The sequence below is a fragment of the Sus scrofa genome, chromosome 13, assembly GCF_000003025.6.
Source record: "Sus scrofa isolate TJ Tabasco breed Duroc chromosome 13, Sscrofa11.1, whole genome shotgun sequence".
Classification (NCBI taxonomy): domain Eukaryota; kingdom Metazoa; phylum Chordata; class Mammalia; order Artiodactyla; family Suidae; genus Sus; species Sus scrofa.
This window is the reverse complement of record NC_010455.5, coordinates 28192477-28204943: the sequence shown is the minus strand read 5'-3', so window position 1 is coordinate 28204943 and position 12467 is coordinate 28192477. Positions and strand designations below refer to the sequence as shown.

General features: G+C 44.7%; 1 protein-coding gene across 1 annotated transcript in view; it reads right to left on the bottom strand.

The window, feature by feature from the left end:
• Positions 1-12467, bottom strand: part of EXOSC7 (exosome component 7) — a 29630-nt gene that overhangs the window by 1492 nt on the left and 15671 nt on the right. Inside the window, 4 exon segments of the mRNA NM_001243824.1 lie at positions 2551-2706; positions 3756-3879; positions 8263-8333; positions 10735-10900. Coding sequence (NP_001230753.1) covers positions 2551-2706; positions 3756-3879; positions 8263-8333; positions 10735-10900 — 517 coding nt within the window.

Sequence of the window (12467 nt, the reverse complement as noted above, 5' to 3'; positions counted from 1 at the left end):
CCATGAAGTTGTGGGTTTGATCCTTGGCCTTGCTCAGTGGGTTAAGGATCTGGCGTTGCCGTGAGCTGTGGTGTAGATTGAAGACGAAGCTCGGATCTGGTGTTGCTGTGGCTGTGGCGTAGGATAGTGGCTGTATCTCTGATGAGATCCCTAGCCTGGGCACCTCTATATGCTGTGAGCGGAGCCCTAAAAAGCAAAAAAAGAAAAAATGTCCAAGCTGATCGAATAGGGGTACTGATTATTCATATTAATGAAGGCAGGGAGAGAAGAGTTGATGAGACAGACAGGACACAGGACTTGAGAGGTGTAAACCGCGACTTGCAGGAAAAATATCACAAAGGTTAGGCAGCCGCACAACAACCTGAGAGTCTAAGCCTTATCAGGAGCAGCATCTCCAGGTTGCTGTGTCCCTGTTTGAGACAAATGGTGAGACAGGGCCACGGGACCATGGTGACCCTGAGCAGGGTCCGCAGACCTCCTTCCTGAGCCCCAAGGGAGGGTGATGCTCGGCTAACTGGGCAGCCCATCCCAGTGGACTCTGGTTCTCCTATCCCAGGCAGCCAGAGCCAACCTGGTCTATAAGATTATTAAAATAGCTCATAGCTGGAGGGGGCACCCAGACTGGATTTGGGTCCTAGTGCAGAATTCGTGAGCTGAGCCCTGCAGCCAAGTTACTTATCCTTTATGTGCCTCGATTCCTATAACCCATTGTGGCTCAATGTTTAACGAATCTGACTAGGGACTATGAGGTTGCAGGTTCGATCTCTGCCCTTGCTCGGTGGGTTAAGGATCCAGAGTTGTCATGAGCTGTGGTGTAGGCTGCAGATGCAGCTCAGATCCTGCATTGCTGTGGCCCTGGTGTAGGCTAGTGGCTACAGCTCCGATTAGATCCCTGGCCTGGGAACCTCCATATGCCATGGGAGGGGCCCTAGAAAAGGCAAAGAGACAAAAAAAAAAGGTTAATAACTCCAAGGCAGAGGGGGAAGGAATGGAAGGAACTGGGAGTTTGGAGGTAGTAGATGCAAACTATTACATTTAGAATGGATAAGCAATGAGTCCTGCTGTACAGCACAGGGAACTATTTCCAGTCTACTGGAATAGACCATGATGGAAAATAATGTAAGGCAAGGAATGTATATGTATGTATGATGGGTTACTTTGCTGTACAGCAGGAATTGGCACAATTTTGAAAATCAACTGTAATTTTTAAAAATGTAAAAAACAAACACACAAAAAAACTGTATGATTACCTCACAGGATTGCTGAGAAGTAAATGACATGATATATTTAAAGCACTAAAAACAGGGTCTGACATATAGTAAGCACACAATAAATGTCAGCTGCTATTTTTTTGTTATTGTTTAGATACTAGCATGCTCGTTAAACTAGGGGAGATGTGGGGGGAGTTCCTTCTATAACAAGATTTGAGAGGCACCTGTCTAGAGCGGCCTTTGGTAAAGACCTTTTCCCGTTGCTGTACACACCCAGAAAGCCCTGAGCTTGGGTGCCCCACAGGGCAGAGAGTACAAGCTGACACTTACTGCAAACTTATGACATGTCAGACGTGTGATTCCCCAAAAAACCTTCACAGCGGGCACTGCTACTATTCTTACCCTCCATTTGCAGATGAGGGGACCGCCTGCATCTGAGCCTGGTCAGTGTGTTTTCAGAGCTCATGTTTGGGGCCATACACTATATACACAGCCCATTTTCGTTTTCAGTTAAGATGATAAAAAGAAAAACAGACATTATGTGCTTAGAGTCTTCGGTGAGAAGTCATTGTTTCTAGGAATGAAAGAAAAGTGTAGATGACAGTGACCTCTGGGCATGTGTGTGAGACAGTGTTTACCTAAAACAAAACACCCAAGCTGGCTAATTCTGTTCCTGGCAGTTCAGTCAGTCAGTGTCAAAGTCCTCAAAGATTTGTGGAAACTCTAGGTGGACATGGGGGAAGGAAGGTCTAGGAAGACACGGCTCAGCAGGACCTGATCCCTGATGCAAAAGGGGCTTCCAGGCCAGCAAGGGGGATACACGCGGTGACCAATCAGTATGGAGCAGCTGCAAGGCGCCCTAACAGTGCTGCCAGACATGAGAGGAACAATCCACCCTGAGGCACTGGGAGGATTTCCCACCTCTCCCATGAAAAATGGGGTCAGCCATCCTCAGCCCCCGGTTCCACTGCTCCCTTCAAGTAGTTAGCAGGAATTCACGTCCCTCATCGAATCACAAGAGCTTGGGAGTTTGGAGTTACAAGTGACTCTACGTTATCAGTCAAGCATTCTCCTTTAGAAACATAGAACCGGGTATGAGAGACGCAGAGGATAAGCAACTGTTATGGGCAGGTGGCAGGTCCCTATCTCTCAGTCCACCCCTTTCCCTGCCAGCGCCCTTGGCTAGCTCAGAGACATCCAACTCACACCAGCTACTCTCTAAGCTCCAAGCCTGGGGTGAAGGGGGTAAATGGGGAGAATGCCCACAGCATGACTGAGGGGCAGGAAGCAGCAAGCATTCCCAGCCAGGTCCCAGCACCTGCCTCAGAACCAGTCTCACCTCCATCATCTCGAAGATGCTCTCTGGGTCCAGGCTGCCCTTCCCCACTTTCCGCATGCACGTCACGACTCCCTTGCTGGTCACGGCCACCAGCAAGCTGGCCAAGGAGCAGGCCTCCTCCTGAAGAGTAGCATCCACCACGTGCCGATAGCCAATCTGCAGATCGGGGCGGGGGGGGGGCAGTGCATGCGTGGGTAACACACATTCCAGATCCCCACCCTTGAGATGTTCGTGGGGGGAATATCTACACCAGCAAAGAACCTGCATTGCCCATTCAAGATCTTATCTTAGATTCTGCGCATCTGGAAGCAGTGCTCAATCGTTCTACCATAGGCCACTGTATAAGCAGTATAACAGGCATGAAATGGAAATACAGGGGTGGGGGAAAGGTGGTTAGAATTCTAATTCAGAGACCTTCCAAGCCAGAGGTCATCAGGGATTTCCAACAGGGGCCCCCTGCTTGTTTCACTGCTGACAAAGAGGAATCAAGAGGGTCCATGCTAAGGGATGTAGTAAAAAATGAGTCAAGGGCAGGTGGCTCTGGTCATCCCAATGCTTTACCACACCCCAGGTCTGTGAAGTTGATTCTGGCAGAATTAAACCTAACCTGTTCAGTCTGATTTTTATATCATGAGTCATATGTGGCATCAGCAACAGCCTCAGCCAAAACAGGCCTCTTTGGATAGCCTTGGGCAGTGCCAGTTAGACATCAACATCAGCCAGGTGTTAGGCTCCATGGGCCTCGGTGCTAATGTAAAAACCACACTTGATGCATCAGACACCCAGACCTGCTCCAACCCCTGCATTTCACATATGTGGACATTAGGTCCCATGGAGGGGACAGTGTTCGCCTTTCAATCACCTTTTTACTACTCAAGCAGCCTAGATACCACAGAGTTGAGAATTAAAGGAAATACACATTCAGGGTGCTTTAGTGAAATGCCTGGTAGGTAGAAGGAGCTTAACAAAATCTGGCTACTGTTACTACAAAACCACTCATGTGCTCTTGAGAGTTCATATCTTCCGGCCAGTTAAAAAGAAAAGAAAGAGCTGCTTGTGGGAGTGGTCTCTAATATAAAGGAAGTATTGGATTTGGGTTAAAACTGTTTCTGTATATAACTTTCACAACCTATTAAGTAATTTTAACAGGTTAGGGTTGAGGGAGACCCACAAGGAGACAAAAACCATGAGACAGAAGATCATACCTTGCATAGGGTGACAATACAGGGGACATTCTCCACATTTAGCTGGATGCAGTCATAAGGGTCATCGCTCAGTTCAATGTCCTTTGACCCCTCTTCATCTTCCAGAACACGAACTCTCGGTATCCTAGAAGCAAAAGCACAGTAAAAATTCCCACTTACTGAAAAGGATAACTACTTTCTCTTGAGTTGGAATCGCAGTGTCTCGCAAGACAAAGTCACACTATGCTTGTGCTCCCCATCATCCCTGCCAGAAGAGTACAGGTGACACCAGGTGCAGCGAGGAAAGGATGTCTTTTCAAAAATTATTCTGGGATCAGTTAACAAATCTGGCTAGCATCCATGAGAATGCAGGTTCAATCCCTGGCCTCGCTCAGTAGATTAAGGATCTGGCATTGCCGTGAGCTGTGGTGTAGGTCACAGATGTGGCTCGGATCCTGCGTTATTGTGGCTGTGGTGTAGGCCGGAAGCTGTAGCCCTGATGTGACCCCTATGCTATGGGTGCGGCCCTAAAAAGCAAAAAAAAGAAAATGATGCTGAGGAGAGGGAAGGGAAGAGGGACTAAACAGGGGCAGGGGATTAACAGGCACAAACTATCATGTATGAAATAAATAAGCTACAAGGATCTATTGTACAGCACAGAGGAATATAGCCAATATTTTATAGTAACTTTAAATGGAACATAATATGTAAAAATATTGAATCACTGTGTTGTATATCTGAAACTAATATTGAATTACTGAATGAATTATACCTCAATAAAAAATAATTTTAAAAAAATGCTTAGTCAACCACAAAAATCCAAAAATGAACCCCAATCCCTACCTCACACCATACAAAAAAAGGCCATACTAAGTGGACTGCAGTGTAAAGGTAAAAGATAAAACAATAAATCTTTTAGAAGAAAACTAAGAACATCTTCATGGCCTTGGAGTAGACACAGATTTACTGAATAGGACACAAAGTGCTCACTATAAAGGGAAAAAATTAGTAGATTCAATTATAATTGAATACACACACACACACATACACACACAGAGGTCTATCTTGGACACACTGCAATTTTAGTTCCAGACCACTGCAAGAAAGCAAGTCACATGAATTTTTTGGCTTCCTAGTGCATATAAAAGTTGCCTTTACACTATAGTGTAGTCCACTAAGTATTCAATAGCATTATATCTAAAAAACCCCGAATATACATACCTTAATTAATTTATTTTATTTATTTTTTACACTTTTTTTGGGGGGTGGGGGCAAACCTATGCCATATGGAAGTTCCCAGGCTAGAGGTCGAATTGGAGCCACAGCTGCTGGCCTACACCACAGCTGTAGCAACATGGGATCTGAGCCACATCTGCAACCTACACCACAGCTCACGGCAATGCTGGATCTTTAACCCATTGTGTGAGGCCAGGGATTGAACCCACATCTGCATGGATACTAGTCAGGTTTGTAACCCACTGAGCCACAACAAGAACTCCCACATACCTTAATTTAAAAAGACTCTTACTACTAAATATGCTAACCATCATCTGAGCCTTCTGCGAGTCATAATGTTTTTGTAATCGTAATCAAAGATTACTGATACCAGATCACCATAACAAATATATGGATAATGAAAAAGTCTGAAATAGTTCAAGAATTATCAAAATGTGACAAAGAGACATGAAGTGAGAAAATGCTGTTGGAAAAATGGCACTCATAGACTTGCTCAATGCAGAGTCACCACAAACATTCAATTTGTAAAAAGTGCATTTTCACATTAAAGTGAAGTACAGTAAAACAAGATATGCCTCTGTGTGTATGTGTATAGTACAGTATATATTATGATTATGACCTTCTGTTTGTCAAAAGACATTATTTGGAAAGTAAAAGATAATGCAGAGTAGAGAAAATATTTCATATGTGTCTGTGTAAACTGACATATTACAAAAGAATTCCTACCAAACTTAAGGGAAAGACAACTGATCCAAAAGAAAAATGGGCAAAACCTGAACAGGAACTTAATAAAAGAGGCTATTCACAGAGCTAATAAGCAAAGGTGCTTAACTCAAATATTCATTACGGAAGCTCAAAGAAAAACTACAATGGAATACTAAACACACCCACCAGAATGGCTAATATTTAAAAGATAAAAAAGGGAGTTTCCTAGTGGTCTAGTGGTTAGGACTTGGCACTTTCACTGCCGAGGCCTGGGTTTAATCCATGGTCTAAGAATTGAGATACCACATCAAACTGTTGCACACCATGGCAAGCAAACAAACAAAAGCCTGGAAACTACCCAGATGCCCATCAACAGAAGAATGGATAAATAACTGTGGCATAATCATTCACACAGTGGAGCACCATATAGCAAAAGGCAAACGATGACTACAAACCACAATACAGATGTCTCAAAACATAATGCTAGTGAATAAGGCAGACATGAAAGGACAGTATGGTTCCATTTATATCAAGCAAAACCAATGTGCTGTTTCAGGATTGTAGTTATCCTCAATGGGTGTAGAGACGGCATGGGGGTACAGGGTGGGAGGGCTTCTGGGGGGGTTGGCAATGTTCTGTTTCCTGAGTTGGGTGCTAGAAATATATTTAAGCCATCAAGTCAATTCATTCTAGTGTGGGGTGGAAGAGCCAGGAGGGAAGAGGTGGTCCATCCAGCTACTGTAATAGAAACAGTGTTGGTGTTTTCACCTGTGCCTCTAGCAAAAGCCCCCTATGATGCAGCCCTGCTGGCCATCCCTCCACAAGCCAACATCCAGAGAAGAGGAGTTTCAGCCAGTAAATGTCCATAAGGACCAAGGAGTCCTGCTAGGGTCAGGGCCCCCCCAGGCTCTAAGTACTAAGCAATGTCCCATTTGGACAAATCAGGTAAGCAATTTGGTATGGTAAAAAAAAAAATAAGTACACACACACACCCCTTCCTAACCCTCTGGCCACAACACAGTTCAGAAGGGCTAGAGAATGCTGTCCAGAGAAGGGCCTCTTCCCTTCTAAAGGGCCCTGTCTCACAGGTCTCTCCACATACCAGAAGGACCCGAAGCTTGCAAAGTCCTCACTCCTTGCTGCCTGCGGGCCTGTTCTTGCTTTGGGATCGAGACTTACAGCTATGCCCATGACAGGTGTCCTTCCCAACTTGAGCAGATGGGTTTTCCCATCCCGATGTACAGTTTGCCCAACACCTCCCCCACAGCCAGTCAGCCTCAGCTGGTTCTACTCTCCCTTTTTGTCCTGGTGCCCATGGAAACCAGCTGGCAGACGGGGAGTAATTTCTGAGGCTTGAGGTACAACAGATGGCTACTTCCTTTCTTCTCCAGCAGAGCCCAGACCCAGGCTGCTGCTGCTGGCATCTGGTACTCAAGCCCTCACAGTGGCCATGAGTGCCACGCTCACCTCAACTAGTCTCAGCCAGGAGTCTAGTGGCACAGCTAGGGGTGAGACTCTAGAGTGCTCATTCTCAACAAATATTCCATCCTGAATCTCTGACCTACATTTATTTATCTTTGGTTTTGTCTGTTTTAAATTATACAGGCAGTCTAAATTCATCAAAGAAAAACTCCAAAGTACAAATAAATTTTAAATTGCCCATAATATAAGCACTGGAAAATAATCACAATGATCATTTTGGAATATATGTATTTACAGACACTTTAAATGTGCTGCTTTGTAGATTTTAATTCCCTATATTGGGACATTCAGGTTGTTTTCAACTTCTCATTATTATAAAGAACCCTCATCTACATATTTTATTTACTTATTGGCTACCCCAAGGCATATGGAGTTCCTGGGGATCAAACCTGCATCCTGGCACTGCAGAGATGCTGCTGATCCCACTGCACCGCAGTGGGAACTCCCACATATTTATTTTCAAATGTTGTAAACTTTCCTCAAAGAAGCATGTGCATAGAGAGGAAAAAGGCTGGGTAATCAAGCAGAGGGAATGTTAACTCCAAAAAGGCATGATGCCTGGCCCTTGCTCCACAGACTGTCTGAGAAGCTGAACTGCAGTGGCAGAATCATATTCTGCTCTTTACTTAAACCGAAGAGCAGGCTGCTACCCTGCTTTGGACACATGGAACATTCGTGTGTCCAATCAATATGTGAGCACCTACTATGTGTCAGGCACTGTTCATGGTGCTGGGAAGACTGTTACAGAGTACAGGACAGGCAAAAGCCCTGCCCCCATGGAGCTTTATCTAGAAATAGTATTTAGACAGGTGATCCTGTACCTGGTTTCTACTCTCTTTGCTGCTCTGCAGTTTTCTAATATTTTTCTACACGGTATGTCTACTTACGAAAATAATAATACAAAAAGTAAATATAGAAATAAAAAAAGAAATATATGCATATATTTAGTTATAAAATCTGGTTTCTGGAGTTTAACATTAAATATCACCATTCTCAATGCTGAAACCCCTTGTTATCTTCCCCTATGAGCTTGAGTTGCAGTGCCTTCAATGGTCCATCACAAGCGTCTGCTTGGGCTCACACAGCCGTTTCCAGGAAGGCTTACCTGGTATTGAAGAGCGCAGCCTTTACAGCAATGGATATGGCATCAAACAAATTTCCACCACATTCTAGCAGCTAAAGGAGACAGGGAGTGAGGAGGGGAGAAAAAGCAAGCATCATTTCTTTAAGTGTTATCCCAAATAAAGGATACTAGGTCCTAAGAAATGCTGTCCAAGTGTTTACAAAAAAAGACAAGAATGCACGGTGCTCTTCTGGCTCACCGACACACAAAGGGTCTTCACGCCAACTGTAAGCATTGCCTCAGCAAGGCTGTGCTTACATGGACCATGTGTGAGGTCACAATCGCCCTGGCTGTGGTACCACCACTCAGAGGCCTCAGCAGCAGTGGAGCTCCTCCGCCACTTGGACCTGCACTGAAGGAGGAACCGGCCACCTGCCTTGTATCCCAGAGAACTCTCAGTTGCTCTTGGCCAGTGTCCTCACATCCTCAGCCTCCAGACAAGTAAAAAATGGTGGCTACAGATGCTGCAGCTGCCACCAGGGCCACACTAGTTAGTGCAGTTACTACTGCATGTAATTACCAATGTACACCTGACTCAAACACCTAACACTCCATATTCTCCATTAAGCATAATTAAAAACTAAGGTCTTTTATCTGCGTTTTAGCCCAGGAGCAAAACTGTTGACTAAACTTGTGTGTGCTAACAGGGAAGGTTAGAGCATATTACTAAGTGGAAGGCAACACATCCTTCTTCCTTATTTTCAAGAAGCCTTGGCCTGAGGGCATGGAACAAAGCCAACTGGAAGAGAGGAGAGGAAGTCACATGTAGAAATAAAAGTTGTGTGTTTCCGTGTGTGCTTGTTTGGAGTGTCTCCCCTTTGCGTGAAGTGTAAATTCCCCAGGATGGATCCTTCTGGGTTTGTTCTCTCCTTTATCTTCAGAGCCCAGCAGAAGGGCTGCCGGGAAGGGGATTATTTACGGAAGAGAGGCAGGCCCTAAGCCTGGGCCTTCCAAACTCTGACTCTAATAGGTTTCAAGTAGTTGCGCCCGCAGTAAAAGTATGAAAGCATGGAAGGCTGCCTGGGGAATATTTGTTTGAAAGATGTGCTCTGCCTGAGGACTACCCAGACCAATTGGTAAAAATACATCACAGGAGATTCATTTTGCAATCCCAGTGACAAGACTGGATTTCCACCATCTTGCTTCAAACATGCACTCTATGTATTCGGTATCTATTTAGACGTAGGACAAAGACTTATTCCCCAAAAGCCTGTCCCTCATCTCACATGTGAAGTGCTTTTCCAACAAGGCTGAAAGCAATTATATGAATGACAAAAAGTGATCTACCTCAGTAGTAATGTAATTTTCAAAAATGCCTTCCTAATTCAGAAAAAAAAGGACCGGGCTTTGAGGCCCAGTATCACTACTGATAAGCTGAGACCTCCTGGGCTAGTTACTTCACCTCTCTGTGTCTTAGTTCCCTCACTTAGAAATAGCACTTATAGGGAGTTCCCGTCGTGGCGCAGTGGTTAACGAATCCGACTAGGAACCATGAGGTTTCGGGTTCGGTCCCTGCCCTTGCTCAGTGGGTTAACGATCCGGCGTTGCCGTGAGCTGTGGTGTAGGTTGCAGACGCGGCTGGGATCCCGCGTTCCTGTGGCTCTGGCGTAGGCCGGTGGCTACAGCTCCGATTCGACCCCTAGCCTGGGAACCTCCATATGCCGCGGGAGCGGCCCAAGAAATAGCAACAACAAAAGACAAAAGACAAAAGACAAAAAAAAAAAAAAAAGAAATAGCACTTATAAAGTGCCCACTTGTGGGAGTTCCCATTGTGGCTCAGTGGGTTAAGGATTCGATGCTGTCTCTTTGAGGATGTGGTTTTGATCCCTGGCCTTGCTCAGTGGGTTAAGGATCTAGCTTGTGGTGTAGGTCGCAGATGCAGCTCAGATCCCACATTGCTGTGGCTGTGGCGTAAGCTGGCAGCTGCAGCTCTGATTCGATCCCTATCCTGGGAACTTCCTTATGCTGCAAGTATAGCTATAAAAAGACAAAAAAATTAAAAAATAAAAATTTTTAAAAAGTGCCCACTTGTAAAACATTTGTAAGGGTTATGTGAAGATGCACGTAAAGGTCTCATCGTTCCACACACAAGAATACGCCAGCTTTCTAAACTCTGCCCATCAACTCTTACCTGGCACCATCTAGGGAGCATCTCTTGTTTTCATCTTCCCTGACAATCTCTGTGGATAATTTTAGGTGTTATGTGATATGACTGTAACTTTACTGCAGGATGGCATTATATGTGCACTACTACACATACAGTAATGTATATGACATACAACATACATACGTTGTATTTAATTTTAAAATTACTACAGGAGACCAATCTTTTCCCAACTAACCTCACCCTGGACTTAAAGTATTCACTTGAAGAAGGAAAAAGTACTGGGAGGAAAGTAGGCCAACGGGTCTCCAACAAAGGTGGTGTGGCCAGTACAGCAACATGACACCTACCAGCACGTCCACGTAGAGAATCCAGCAGTGCTCCCGAGGACTGATGCACAGGGACTTCAGGTCGATGCTGCCCTTGTTGTTAAATATCCGGTAAAGGGTGTTAGCAATCTCCGTGCCAAGCTCATCACCTCCTCGACCTTCAAATTCAGGGGTAGCATTGGCTGAACTACATAGAAGAGCAACAGAAAAGCTGGTGAGTCTTGGCAAAAAGCAAAGGGGTGGGCTTTAACCCAGTTTCCCTGTGGGATGTTAGAGGGACCAGCACTATAAGGAAAGTCACTGAAATGAGAAAAGGATGACATCTGCCATTTTTCCTTCCTCCAAACACCCACAGTGAGCCAGGCCAGCACTGTGCCCTAGACATGTCAGTCTGTGGTAGGTGTTCCCACTGACTTCTAACGAAGCCGTCTTCATCCAAAGAGAAACGAGAATACTAGGAAGATGAACCTCGGCCAGTAGTAATGAACTCTTATGTCTAGAGAGTATAATAAAGAGTCTTCTCTGGCAAGCCCAGGCAGCTGGGAGGCTGGGGAATCAGTCTGGCCTACGGAGGAGTTACATTATACACAACATCCTTAGATGATGATATGATGCTCTCAAAACAAAACCACAATGGAGGTATGATCACTTTCTGGAATGACTTAGAAGATATATGTATGAGAGAATGCCAGAGTTAAGTCAGAAACTTCAGATTAGCACTGAACTGAAAAGCAGGAAAATGAAATAAGACTGTTGGTCAATTAAGTATTAGGTGACTTCTTTTACTTAGTTATATTTCAAGAGAAAACGTTTTCCATTTTATTTTAGCCTCTTTAATCTTATGCCCAGTTACCTCAACAAAGAATGAATAAGTGTCAAAATCTGCTCCCCTAAGCACTACTCCAAGTGTTTAACAGGAAATTTTTGAGGGTTTTGGCTTACCAAAAATAAACCCTTAATACATGTGAGACATGTAGACAGTCCAGTAATCATTTTATTGTAATGAACAAGGCCCAGAAAGACAAGAAACCAGTTGTTTCTGTATAGTCTCCACAAAAATCACACAATGAAGCTTTCTGGTCCCCATCCATCTGTCCATCCACTCAACCACCTGGAATGGCCCAGGCCCTATGCTAGGTGCTGGAGATCTAGAGACTGAGCAAGGTAGGTGCAGACCCTAAGTCAGCAATTTAAACAAAGCAGGGGGAGTTCCACGATAAAGAGCAAACAGGAGGAGTCGGGGGTTGAGGGGGATATGCCAATCAGTGCTGAGGGTTGTAGGAAGCCTCAAACCTGAAGCTAAGCAGAAGCTGGTCAGGCCAGGCAGGAGGATTCCAGGCAAGGCAAAACCTGCGTGAAGGCTCAAGACTGTGCCCACCACTCTGTCATGCTGAAAGAAACCTCATCTAATATATTTAAGTGTCCCTTTGGTTTGGTCTATTCTAATACAGATGTGAGAATGAATCCTAAAACAACTAGATTCTACTGTTGTACAATAACTCTGCTTCTCTAATCATAATGTTTTCCTTTCCCACTCTGAGCCAGCAGAACCCCAATTTAAAATCCCTAAGAGAAACTTCATTACTGCCATGGCAACCTCACTGTCCCCTCACTGCCTCTGCCAGACTTGGGCACTGAGCCATGAAAAGAAGCTCATTTATGGTAAAATAATCAAGTCACTAGAGACCGAGTTCATTATTTTGCACAGCTAGCAAAACACAACCTGTTTCTAATTTAAACACTAAGTAATCAAT